The sequence below is a fragment of the Hypanus sabinus genome, chromosome 11 (assembly GCF_030144855.1).
Source record: "Hypanus sabinus isolate sHypSab1 chromosome 11, sHypSab1.hap1, whole genome shotgun sequence".
NCBI lineage: Eukaryota > Metazoa > Chordata > Chondrichthyes > Myliobatiformes > Dasyatidae > Hypanus > Hypanus sabinus.
In genome coordinates this window covers 59,813,559-59,827,293 of record NC_082716.1, presented here as the reverse complement: position 1 = coordinate 59,827,293, position 13,735 = coordinate 59,813,559, and the positions used below count along the sequence as shown (strand labels likewise).

Sequence of the window (13,735 nt, the reverse complement as noted above, 5' to 3'; positions counted from 1 at the left end):
TGGTGACTGGGCCTGCGAAATCTGACCAAACATGCACTCAAAGAATCAGAATTTGGAAAGATACCACAAATGCAGTCCACAGACTTCAGGCAAAAATAAAGTTGAAAAGTTTGAAATGGAACCACCCTTAAACATAATAAATGATAACATTCATATTGGACATTCAACAAAATTTAAATAAAAATTCAAAAATGTCTGATGGTTTAAAATCAGTTCTATCCAAACCTTTCCACAAATCCAAAGAAAGCAGTACTTAATTTTGACGTTATTTAGTACAAGATACAAATTGGCTTAGAAGTACGTAAAAATAAACAAAATTACATTTAGTGGGTTTTTTTTATATAGATTGTGGAGAAATCACAGATATTTTCCAAATACTTTTAAATTCATAGAACATTACAGCACAGTACAGGCCCTTCAGCCCATGATGTATGCTGAGCTTTTAACTTATTCTAAGATTATTCTATCATCCATGTGCCTATCAAAAAAATGTCCCTAATGTATCTGCTTTCACCACCAGCCCTGTACTCTATACACCCACCACTCTCAATGTAAAAAACTTACTTTTGACATTCTCCCTTCACTCTCCCCCAAGCACCTTAAAATTATGGTCCCTCATATTAGCCACTTCCACCCTTGGAAAATGTCCCTGGCTAGCCACTCAATGTATGCCCCTTATTATCGTGTAGACCTCTATCACGTCGCCACTGATCCAAAAAGAAAAACCCAAGATCACTCAACCTGCCCTCATAAAACACGCTCTCTAATTTAGGCAACATAAGTCTCCTCTGCAACCTCTCGAAAGCTTCCACATCTTTCCCATAAAGAGACAACCAGAAGTGAACACAATATTGCAAGTGTGGTCTAAAAAGAATTTTATATTGAACTCAATTCCCTCCCCCAACTAATGAAGGCCAACACATCATATGCTTTCATAATAACCCTATCAACTTGTGGAGCAACACTGGGGATCTTTGAATATATACCCACCTTTGCATCATCTGCACACTTACTAACCCACCCTTCTACTTCCTCCTTCAACTCATAAAACCACGAAGAGCCGAGGTCCCAGAAGAACTCCCTGTGGAACTCTACTGGTTATCAACCTCCAGGAAGAACTTGATCTATCAACAACCATCCTCTGCCTTCTCTGGGCAAGCCAATTCTGTATCTACACAGTCAAGTTTCCCTGGATCCCATGCTTCCCGACTTCCTGAATGAGCTTACTTTGGGGAAACTTATCAAACATCTTACTAAAATCCATGTACACCAATCCACTGCTCTACCTTCATCAATATGCTTTGTCACATCCTCAAAGAATTCAACCAAGGCCAGGCAAAATCCTAAAAAAATCAACAAATCTGAAACTCTGTCCATTGCATTAATTCCTCAGCCATGCAATCATCTGCCAAATCATCCTATTCTCACCCTCACTGCCACATGTCAGAGACAGCGACCCACAGATAACTGTCTTTGATGTCCTGCTTCTCAGCTTCCTACCTAGCTGCCTATATTCTCTCTTCAGGATTTCATCCAATTTTCCTACCTATGTCGTTGGTATAAATACGTGCCATGACTTCTGGCTGCTTACCCTCCCCACACAGAATGCTATGGGCCCGATCAGAGACACCCCTGACCCTGGCACCAGGGAGGAAACATACCACCCGGTGTCTCTTTCACGTCCACTTCCTTCTCCAACCTTACTTGAAAGCGGTAAATCATCCAACGGCAAGTTCTTACAAGGAACCCTATCAGGCATGGGTACAGCAGCTCAGTATAGTGAGTCAGGCAAGGGTACAGCAGCTCAGTATAGTGAGTCAGGCAAGGGTACAGCAGCTCAGTATAGTGAGTCAGGCAAGGGTACAGTGCTGAATTGGATGGGGTACAGTAGCACAATGTGACTCAGCCAAGAGCTTGATGCACAGAGTTGTGAGTCAGGTAGGAGTACGGTTACACAGAACTGTTCATCAGGCAGAGATACTGCAGCACAATGCAGCAAGTCAGAAAGGGTACCATCCAAGGTGAGATTTGGGGCTTCCACCAAAACAACATTCTATTTGTGCATTACTGCACAGTGGGTCACAGCAAGTGTCTAAATTTTCATGACCATATGACATCATGTAACACTTTGGTACTTATTTTACATTCAGAACTCTGTGTCTATTAAGGGGGTAAACCAGCAGCATTTAGCACTGTTTCTCTAACACTCTGCCACAGAACGTTAGTGGGTATCAGTTAACTCTGCAGAAATCATTACATTTTAAAGTAGCTTGTGCTTCTGTATTCAGTATGCTTATAACAAAAAAAAAACTATTGCAAGCTTTCAAAGTTCTGCCCCAGACTCTTCAACTTCAGGTCATGTACCTCTTCTTACAGGTTACATTAAAAACAGGAAGGCAATCGATTCAAGCTAACTTTACCTGATGTCAATAACACATTAATCCTAGGACCTTCAATGATAATAAAAGCAAATATTATAATCCTATTTCATAACCCTCCAAAATTACTGATCTTGCATGTTCTTTGCTTAGCTTTAGCAACAATATGGGGTTAGATCAATGAAGGTGATCTAAGGTGGGTTTACAGTGTATTCACATAAATGCAAGAAGTATTCTATCCAATCCTTCCCACAAATCCAAAATAAGTAGTACTTAATCTTGATGTTATTTAGTACAAGTTACAAATCAGCTTAGAAAGGGGCAAAATGAACAAAATTACAGTTAGTGATTTTTTTTTTTTAAGGCCATCATACTTATGGGCAGATCAGTCCATTAAGGTCCATCGAGTCTGCTCCATGATCATTCTGATTTATTTCCCCTCTCAACCCCACATTCCTGGTTCCTCCCAACAACCTTTGACTTCCTTACTAATCAAGAACCTATCAACCTCTGCTTTAAATGTACTCAATGACTTGGCCTCCACAGATGCTTGTGGCAATGAATTCAACAGATTCATTAAGGTATCGGTAAAGAAATTCCTCAACTTCTCTTGTCTGAGGGAGGTCCTTCTATTCTGAGGCTGTGCCCATTGATCCTGCACCTTCTCACTAATGGAAACATCCTCTCCACATCCACTTTGTCGATGAATATTCAGCAAGGTTCAGTGAGATCCTCCCTCATTCTTCTAAACTCCAGCAAGTAATACGCGGGTGTTTCTCTGGTTGGCAGTCAGTGATGAGTAGGTATGCCACAGGGGTTGGTGCTGGGCCCACAACTGTTCATGATATACATTAACGATCTGGAAGAGGGGACTGAGTACAGTGTATCTAAGTTTGCTGATGATAAAGTGTGTGAAAGAGCAAATTGTGCAGAGCATACAGAGTCTGCAGAGAGATATAGATTGATTAAGTGAGTGGGCAAGGGCCTGGCAGAATGGAGTACAATAACTACCAAGTCCCTTGCACTTAAACACAAAATACTCTGCAGATGCTGGAGTCAACGCAACATGCACAACATGCTGGAGGAACTCAGCAGGTCGGGCAGCATCCGTGGAAACGAGCAGTCAATGTTTCGGGCCGAGACCCTTCGTTAGGATTGAAGAGGGAGGGGGAGGGGGCCCTACAAAGCAGGTGGGGGGGAGGAGGGTGGGAAGGAGAAGGCTGGTAGGTGCCAGGTGAAAAACCAGTAAGAGGAAAGATCAAGGGGTGGGGGAGGGGATAGGCAGGAAAGGTGAAGAAGGAATGTGATGGGTAGTAGAAGAAGGTGGAACCATGAGGGAGATGATAGGCAGCTGGAGGAGGAAGCAGAGTGAAACTGCGATGGGGGAAGGAATTACTGGAAGTTGGAGAATTCGATGTTCATGCCAAAGGGCTGGAGACTACCCAGACAGTATATAAGGTGTTGTTCCTCCAGCCTGAGTTTGGCCTCATCATGGCAGTAGAAGAGGCCATGTATGGACACATCCAAATGGGAATGTGAAGCACAGCTGAAGTGGGTGGCAACCGGAAATCCTGCCTATTGTGGTGGACGGAGTGGAGGTGCTCGATGAAGCAGTCCCCCAATCTGCGTCGGGTCTCGCCAATGTAGAGGAGGCCGCCACTGTGGAGAATGCATCACAAAGTGGGTTCTATAACTTTTACTCTTAGGCTGGACCTCAAATTTCTGATAAGAAGGCAATGATTTTGCAGAAAAAATTTGACAGAGCTGCCAATGTTTACTGCCTTCACTTGTGCAAATGGCAGCAATTCCTGCATTCCTATAATTGCACTTATGATTACTGAAATCCTTACATTGCAGTCAGCTTTTCAACATTTTTCCAACTACAGCTCAATGCTGGTGAGTCGCCCGAATTTGCTGTGTTTTTCCCATCACCTGCACTGTGCCACTTCATTCAAACTATTGTTATTTGTTTGCATTTAAATCTTTCTGTGTATTTAAATGCATTTAATGGCTTTTGAGTTTTCTATGTCATTTTCTCAAGTTAGTCTTTTTAAACAGTTTGTTTGCTTTTTAATAATTTCTAAATGCCATAAATACTGTTTTGTCAGGTTTAACACTTACCATTAAATGGGAAACTAGAACAAGGGATTGTGAGGGGGTATTTAAAATCATGAACTAGCTGTAACTGTCAGTTTCCTTCTGACTTCTTCCACATAACAGAAGGCATTGCCATTGCACAAGGCTTCACAAATTCTCTCAGAGCTGTCTCAGAATCACATCCTTGGATTGGAGCACTGCACAAAGCAAAAAGGGCTAAAGCAGGCATGGGCAAACTATGGCCCGGGGTCCATATGCGGCCCGAAAAGCTTTTTAATCCAGCCTGCAGAACTTGATGAAATTATATTAATAAACCTTGTTAACGTTTTTTCCCCGCAATTCTGGCATTTTCCCAATAGATGACGCACTCTATATACATTGACCTTTGTTGAGGTGCAGCGTATTACTCCACATTTGCGATTTATTCTTTGTTCGGCTCGACCTATTTGTGTGAACAGGTGTTCAGCGTCATGAACATCAACAAAGCCAGCCACAGGTCCAAGTTAACTGACCTCAGATCCATCCTGAGAATCGCCACAACAAAACTAAATCCAGACTTTGTTGCGCTGGCTAAAAAGGGAGACCAACAACACTGTTCCCACTGAAATTAAAAATAAGTTTCTTTGTTGTGTTATGTAAAAAATGCATTTGAAAATAATTTTTTCAATAAGCCTTACATGTTACATGTCATTTCTGTTAAGTGATGGACATGAGTAGTACGCAGGTGCACGTACGTTCTCAAAATAAAAATGCGCTCCAGACCAAATAACGCGCTCCGCATACTGGCGCGCTGTCACTGTTCTGTCATTGTGCTGGTCGTTGTTGAGTTTTGGCACAGGGGACAATTGAATAAGAAGGAGCAGGACAAGCAGACCTGCACCTCCTACCGTTTTTGAAATAAAGACAGTCAGGAGGAGAGTGATGATGATAATATCTTGAAGGATAACAGAATTTTCAGTGCTTTAAAATAATAACTGTTACTATTAAAAAAAGCTGTATTTTATTCATTTAATTTTCAGTGTTTTAAAAGTCATTTCAATAAATAGCTAAATACCATGGGACTTCAAAGACAGATATTTTGTTGTAATGCATTTGTTCATTTTCAATTGAAATTAAAGCACATGTTTTCTACATATCCCATGATATTTTATTTTCTCTTATGAGGTGTATTACCAAAACACTCCGTCCATCTGCTCCTGGTCCGGCCCCCCTGTCAAATTTTAGAACCCTTTGTGGCCCACAAGTCAAAAAGTTTGCCCACCCCTGGGCTAAAGGATTAATGATTGCCTGGAGTTGGGATTGTATCATTGCAGATCTTGACTGCTTTGAATAAAATGGGGACTGAATCACTCTGCTGTCCCACTTCCCCTAAGTGTTCCATCCCAGTTTCCTGTGATCATCAGTTCTGACTTTCTTACACCCAAGTAAAAAGCTACAATTAATATATTTCTCATGTTTTAACTTCAGTCCTTCAAAGCATCATTAATCCTTTGTGTAGGTGAATTCTGGTTATGGCTCGAAAAGGTACTCTATACAACATATCAGGGAGATTACATTAAAATGGAAGGCCAGAAAAGTGACAAGCGTTTCATAAAGTATACCTCCCACCTGCGTGAAAAGGAGAAAGATTATACTGTCTAACATCCTCTTGGGAAATTTCTTCAGTACAATGACTGAAAAGGCAGGAATTTCTTCTCTACCAAAGATAGGAGATATCACACCAACCGTGTTGAAAATTACTAAGTTGACCGTAATCAAACAAAGACTTAACTATTATGATTATTAACTATTAAGCAGAAAAAAAACAAACAGCATTAGGCGGATTTGCAGAGAGGTGGAGATGAAAAATTCCGATGAGATGATGAATAGATGCATTCATGAGAAACCATAATAGGACAGGGTTGTTGGGTGTAAAAAATGTACCTGTTTTATAATATTCTCATTCAGTCAGGTAGCAAGTTCCAGGATTTAGACTTAGCAACAGTAAAAAGAAAAGGCAATATACAGGATCATGTGTGATTTCAAGTGGAACCTGTAAGTGTGTTTCTTAGGTGTCTGTTCAGATCCTTTTGCTCAATGGTAGGGTGGCAGATATGCAGGTGGTTTCAGAATAGCCTCAGCAAGAGATCATAATGCCCTCTGTATACTGTACACATAGCAGCCACAGTGCATCAATGGTGAAGGGAGTGAATGTTTCAATGTGGGGGGGGGGGATGGGAAGCAAAAGAGATTGGATGCTAATCAACACCCTGCTTTTTCTCTGAATGATTTTGAACATCTCAAGTGTTGCTGGAGTTGCACTCATCCAGCCAAGTGGAGCCAGTATTCCTTCACAGACCTGACCACATTTAGAAGCCCTTGGGATGTCAAGAGATGAATCACTTAATGCAAGGTAGCTCTTGTGGCCACAGTATTTATGTGGCTGATTTAGTTATGTTTCTAGTAAACAATGACTCCAGGACGCTGATGGCAAGGAAAGCCATGATGGTATTACCATAAAACTTCAAGGCTGAGAAGTTACGTTTCCTTTTGTTGGAGGTTGTCATTGCCTGCCACTATATGTGGTGCAAATGTTCAATCAACCTCAGCCAATAAAATCTTTGAACTCATGTTCTGTATTTACTTGGCTCAGAAAAATAAGCACACAATTTCATGTTCAAATTTTAAACTGCATTATTTTGTTGTCAATATTATCAATCTCAAAAGATTTAGGGTGATGACAAGTTAAATTATAAACAGAGGTTCAAGTCGAACTCAGGTACCACAGGTATTCATCTTCCACCTGGATACAAAGCAGATCTCAAGGATTGATAATGAACCCAATAATTTCAGATCACCTGCCTGAGTCAGAACTGTCCCGATATGATGTAAGATCAGATCAGCGGCCAGAGGGTCAGTGATCGCGCTCAAGGGGGCCAGAGTTTCAGTGATCGCGCTCAAGGGGGCCAGAGGGTCAGTGATCGCGCTCAAGGGGGCCAGAGGGTCAGTGATCGCATCCTGAGGAGTCCACCGTTCGGACCAGGCGTATGTTCTGAGTCACAGAAGGACTCGTCGGTGTTCTGAAATTTATGTGATTGGACTGCACTTTATATTGGTCTCCGTCAAGTTTTTTGCCGTTATCCTTCTTACGGCTGATTGGCGAGTGGGTGATCTGTAAGTTCATTGCGTTTTTTTGTGTGGTTGGGGGGGGAGGGGTTTTTTGATGCCACTGTCGCTGTTCTTTTTTGCGAGTGAGGGGGTTGGTCGCAGTTTATTCCCCTGTAGGGGAGGGTGCTGGGGATTGTTGCTGTTTTTTTCTGTGGGGAGGGGGTCAGGGATCGCATTGTTGCTGTTTTTTTCTGCAAGGAGGGGGTCAGGTATTGTACTGTCGCAGTTTATTTTTTGTGGGGGAGGGTGTTGGTGATTGTTGCTGCTTTTTTCTGTGGGTGAGGGATTCGGGGAGTGTATAGCTGTTGTTTTTCTCTGCAGAGGAGGGGGTCGGGGATTGTACTGTCGCAGTTTATTTTCTGTGAGGACGGGGGGGTCAGGGATTGTTACTGTTTTTTCTGTGGGCGAGGGATTCAGGGAGTGTATCGCTGTTGTTTTTCTCTGCAGAGAAGGGGGTCGGGGATTGTTATTGTTGCCGTTCTCTTTCTGTGAGGAGGGGTTTGGGGATTCTGGGGTCTGTGAGTTTTGTTTCTTTTACTTCTTCATGAGTATTTCTTGGCCATCTGGAGAAGACAATTATCAGAGTTGTATTGTACATGCATACTTTGACAATAAAATGAACCTTGAACCTTGCTTCATCTTATTATTCTCTCCAATCACACATTCACTTCTTAACTGAAATACTCTGAAAATATAATGTCACCTGAAAAATCAGACATTCCCTTTTCTCTCTATCCCTCACTACTCTCCATTTTCAGCACATTTCTCACTTTTCCCAGTTTAGATTAAGGACTATCGACCTGACTTAACAATTCTGTTTCTCTCTCCACACGAGTTGCTTGACATATTGACAATTATGGGCATTTTCTGCTTTCGTTTGGGCCTGGGTGCAAATCCAGCACAGACTGCCAAAAAAAATTAAACTGTTTTCTTTCCTCGCATTCCATAATAATTTGCGCACAATGTTGTTGGAGGGTTACTGTTTGAAGAGATTACAGGGAACAAAGAAAGGAAATAATTATAATCAATCTAAGTCATGGGTGGACAGCACCACATGGTTTGGAATGCAATGAAGCGAAGATGGACAAAGGGCCAGAAGAACATTGCAATAGGTGAGTCTAGAAATAACAAGATTCTGGACAAGGTAACGTTCTGGAGATCAAAGTAGACTAGTCATATTAAAGGACAGCATATGAGGTAGGAAGCTCACTTTAAAGTCAAACAGGAATGTGATACATCCCAAGGCAATGCCTATGACAGGAAGTGGATTCACTCGCAAGGGAACAGAGGGTGGAGGGCACAGAATGAGAAGAATTGTGGGTGGAAGTTCGCATGGAATCTGACATCATGCTTTGAATACGGCAGCCACTGGTCTTAACAATATGTTTTAAGTTTGAGAATTATAAATCTGAAACATGAAATGCTTACAAAGTGAACTAATCACTTTGCAGGTACAATGCCAGCTAAACTGTTTTTACCAAAAGCACCATATTTAAAATTGATAGACAAAAAGTTGTCCAAAATTAGTTACAGTGCAATTTCTATATTTATGTCTGTATCATACTAATTCAAAATAATTACATCAATGCCTGGTAAATTAAACTGGAATAAAAGATATTTTCTAGGCTATTAATATATCCATTGTATAGAATGCATTATTATTTCCTCATATCATTTCTCTGATCCTTTCATCTAATCTTCATGATTAGTCATAGTCTGGTTTGCCATTAATTAAAGAAAATACCATCTTGACCTAGTTAAGCACTTTTACAGGGTGCCTTTATCCAGTGATCATAGTGAACACAAACATCCTAATTTCACAAAATTGGATGCTTACATAAGGACTATTACAGAGAAGAAAAGATAGCATAAACTCATGTGAAATAATGAAAAAGCATGATTAAAAGAAAAAGGATTAAAATACAATCTACAAAGGGAAAGGGACAACTCAGCAGGATTCTTCAGAAAAAAATATTGTCACACAAATTACTAGGAATCTAATTCCACTGACTTTAATTTTTAATGACAAATTTTTATTCTGACAAAGACAAAACTTCAAAATCCTTGCGGTAAAATCTGACCTTCCTTCAGCTTAACAGAAGATATACAATTTGGCCCTGATCATAGGCAAGATTGAGGTACAACATGATCAGATAACCTTAGATACCACTTTCAGATCCTCATTTTGATTTTGATACCTTTGCATTATTTTGTTGGTTATGGTTAACATCTGCGATACAGATAGGATAACGGATTCCTTTCTATTGTAGGCCATGATCACAAGACAGAATTCTCTCACAGGAACCTGTCTGTGTCCTCAATTGCTCTAAATCCAACTTTTTAAAAACAGTACATGAGCAAATGTGCATGAACAAGAATTGATTACAATGTGCACCCCTTCCCCCAATGTTCTGATCCATTTTCCCCAAAAGAATCACTTGCACATTATACAGGTTATGAAGAATAACTACTGTTCTTACCTGTACGTGGTGTACGGAACATACACATCCCTCGAAGGAAACTCCAGGATATCCTTCGTTGGTCTAACTCGAGTATCTGGGTAGGGTTTGACCTGTAGTAACTCTGGTGTGAGACAATAATGGGGATTTTCTGGAGCTGGAGAAATGTCTATTTTCAGTTGGGCTGTATACAGAAAATAAAAATGAAATCTTAAAAGGTGCTCATTCAGGAAAAGAAATCTTCAAAAAAATTTAGTACAAATGAATTTCAAACATGTTAGTTTGTTTTTAAATCTGCACAACAGACAAGATGAAAATAATAATTAATACTTGATACTGTCAATCTGCACCAAAATAAGCAAATACTGGATTTGAAAACAATAAAACAGCATTTGAAAAAGGCGATGCATTTCTTCCAAGCCAAATAGACAGCAGTGGAGATGTTCTGAAGGTGACTGGTCATAGATAATGAACTGAAGACAACAGTTTGAGACTGTAGCCCAGTAATACAATGCTTATTCAGTGAACCGTGGGAACCAAGCAGAAACAAGGAGGATAGATTTGGGGGAATCAGTAGGAAAGGAGGTAAGGTGATTCTTCAAAGAAAACATATTAGTAACATTTAATAAAAATTTAATGTTGAAGATTACAGGAACATTTACTCCTTCAACAGCTGACAGATTCTGATTGTGCAGTTCCAGTATTTTCTGGATTTGTGAGTAATTCTCAGGAGTGAAAAGCACAATCAGAATCCGTGACACATGAAATGCTGGAGGAACTCAGCAGGTTAGGCAGCATCTACGGAGAGAAACAAACAGTCGATTTCAGGCTCACACCTTTCACTGGGACTGGCTTCTGCCTCCAGATTTTCAGCATGCCCAGGTCTCGTCTGTGTCACCATAATGTTCATTTACTGGGAATCACTGAACTCTTACTGTTCAGTTAGAGAACACACACACACAAAACCCTCCATCACATTCCTGTTCTTTCCCTAATGTCCTGCAAATGATCTTTTCTATCCAGTTCTTTACTGAAGGCACCATTTGATTGTTTCCACCACCGTCATCAGATCATGACCACTTTCTAAGCTTAACATGTCTGCCTCATACATTGTGTGCAAGGTTTTAAATCTCAGCTTTCTGATGAGAGCAACTTCCCACTATTTATCTGATCCAAAGCAGTCACTGGCATATGCACTTCCAGCAAATCTCCTTTCAATCATCTTTGATCCAAGAAGAATTCCATCTTCTCTATTTGAAACTTAACTTGAATGCAAGAGCCATTCATATCTTTGCTGCACATTCAGAATTAGGTCTAGCCTGTAATCCTAGCTTTTGGCAAGTGTCATCACCTTGTTTAATGGTAGACCTAACTTATTCATTAAATAGCTTCATGAGTGATGACAGGAAAACTTTCACATCTTAGTTTTAATTTATTTGTCCATGGGATGTGGGTACTTCTGGCAGAGTAGACAGGAACTTAAATGTAAGCAATTAAATAAAATGTTGTCATTAGTAAGAGGGTTTATAGCCATTTCTAATTCCCTTCAGTAGGTGGTGGTGTGATACTTAATTAAAGCACTGCAGCCTTTCTGATAAAAATGTTCCCATAATATTCTTGGGTAGGGAATTCCAGGATTTAGGAATAGGAATAAAAATATATTTCCAATTCTGGATAGTGGCAGCTACAAGCTTTCCTAGACTCAATTCAATGTCCGAGATGAGTCACACATTCAAAGTTCAAAGTAAATTTATTATCAAAGTACATATATGTTACCATATACAACCCTAAGGTTTATTTTCTTGTGGGCATTCACAGTAATCATAAGAAACGCAACGGAATCAATGAAAGAACGCACACAGCAGGGCGGACAAACAACCAGAGTGCAAAAGACAACCAACTGCAAGTACAAAAAGAAAACAATGCAACAAATACTGAGAACATGAGATGAAGAATTCTTGAAAGTCCATAGGTTTAGTGACAGGACAAGCGAAGTTGAGTGATTATCGCCTCTAGTTCTACAGCCTGATGGTTGAGGGGTAATAACTGTTCCAGGACCTGGTGTTGTGGGACCTGCACCTTCTTCCTGATGACAGCAGTGGGAAGAGAGCATGGCCTGAATGCTGAGGGTCCTTGATGATGAACGCTGCTTTCCTGCGACAGTTCTCCATGTAGCTGCGCTCAATGATAGGGAGGGTTTACCCACGGTAGACTAGACTGTATCCATTATTTTTTGTAGGCCTTTCCTTTTAAGGACATTGATGTTTCTTAAATGCAATGCAACCAGTCAATATACTCTCCACCACACACTTTCAGAAGTTTATCAATGACAGGCTGAATCTTCGCAAACTTCTTAGAAAGTAGAGTTACTGCCATACTTCTTTTGTAAAGGGACTTGCGTGCTGGACCCAGGGCAGATCCAAAATGCAGTCTAGGCAAAGAAATGTAGGCATTCTTAATCATAGCATAGCAGTCGTCGAGTGTTTTGGGATCCCTAATGCTGTAGGTGATATGTTCATGATAATTGGGCAAAGATTTCTTCAAACAAACCTGACTGAAGTCCCCAACAATGATTCGAAAGGCATTAGGGTAGTTGTTTCTTGTTTGTTGATGGCAATACTCAGTACCTCGAGTGCGTGCTTAACCTCAGCCTTTGGCAAAATGTAAACTGTGGTCAACATCATGGAGGAGAACTCTCCTGGCAAGTAGAACAGCCGGCACTTAATCATTAGATCTTCCAAGTCGGGGAACAAGAGTGTGACAAGACCACCACGTCGAAGCACCACAAAAAGTTTATCTTGAAGCAAAGACCCCCACCTTTTGCCTCCTCCAAATCAGCAGTCTGGTCCATTCGGTGTTTCAAGAATCCACTGGGTCTTACTAAGGTATCCAGTGTGAGCCATGTCTCTGTGAAACAGAGAACACAACAATTCTTCTTTCCCTTCAACACAACAATCTTGACCGCAGATCCTCAATCTCGTTCTCCAGTGACTGTACACTTGTCAACAGGATGCTGGATAGAGTAAGGTTCATACCTCTCTACCCAGCATCTTCTTAGCAAATATAGAGTTGCAATTGGCTTGGTGTACTCCCCTCCTCCCTCTCTTTTGGCAGTGGTGATGGACCTTCATCCACTTAAAGGTGCCAGATATCTAGCATGAAGCCTGTTCATTTAGCCACAGCATCTCTGTGGCCGATCCAGTTAAGCTTCTGGCCAGAGGCAACCCTTGAATGTTTCCAAGGAGTGGACAGTCACAAGGCTGTGGGACTGGACCGCATCTCAGGGCGGGTGCTCATGATGTGTGCGGCTCAACTGGCAGGTGTGTTTACAGACATTTTTAATCTCTCCCTCTCCCAGTGTAGAGTGCCCTCCTGCTTCAAAACATCCACCATTATCCCTGTATCTAAAAAGACCAAGGTAACGTGTCTGAACGACTGCCATCCTGTTGCCACTCACCTCAATACTAAGCAAATGCTTTGAGAGGCTGGTCAAGGACTACATCTACAGCATGCTACCGCCCACACTGGACATGCTACAGTTCATCTACCGACACAACCGATCGACAGATGGCGCAATAGCCACAGCTCTACATAACGTCCTTACACATCTGGAGAGGAGGGATGCTTATGTGAGAATGTGTTGTGGAACTACAG

At 41.1% G+C, this 13,735-nt stretch overlaps 2 protein-coding genes across 5 annotated transcripts in view; one reads left to right on the top strand and one right to left on the bottom strand.

Moving 5' to 3' along the window:
* usp1 (ubiquitin specific peptidase 1) overlaps positions 1–13,735 on the top strand; it is a 217,108-nt gene that overhangs the window by 153,926 nt on the left and 49,447 nt on the right. The window lies entirely within an intron of this gene.
* The window catches only part of dock7 (dedicator of cytokinesis 7), a 182,299-nt gene that overhangs the window by 124,233 nt on the left and 44,331 nt on the right, over positions 1–13,735 (bottom strand). For all 4 annotated transcript variants that reach the window (XM_059984429.1, XM_059984426.1, XM_059984427.1 and 1 more), the window contains exon 14: positions 10,103–10,265. In XM_059984429.1, the coding sequence (XP_059840412.1) occupies positions 10,103–10,265 (163 nt within the window). The remainder of the gene's footprint in view (positions 1–10,102; positions 10,266–13,735) is intronic.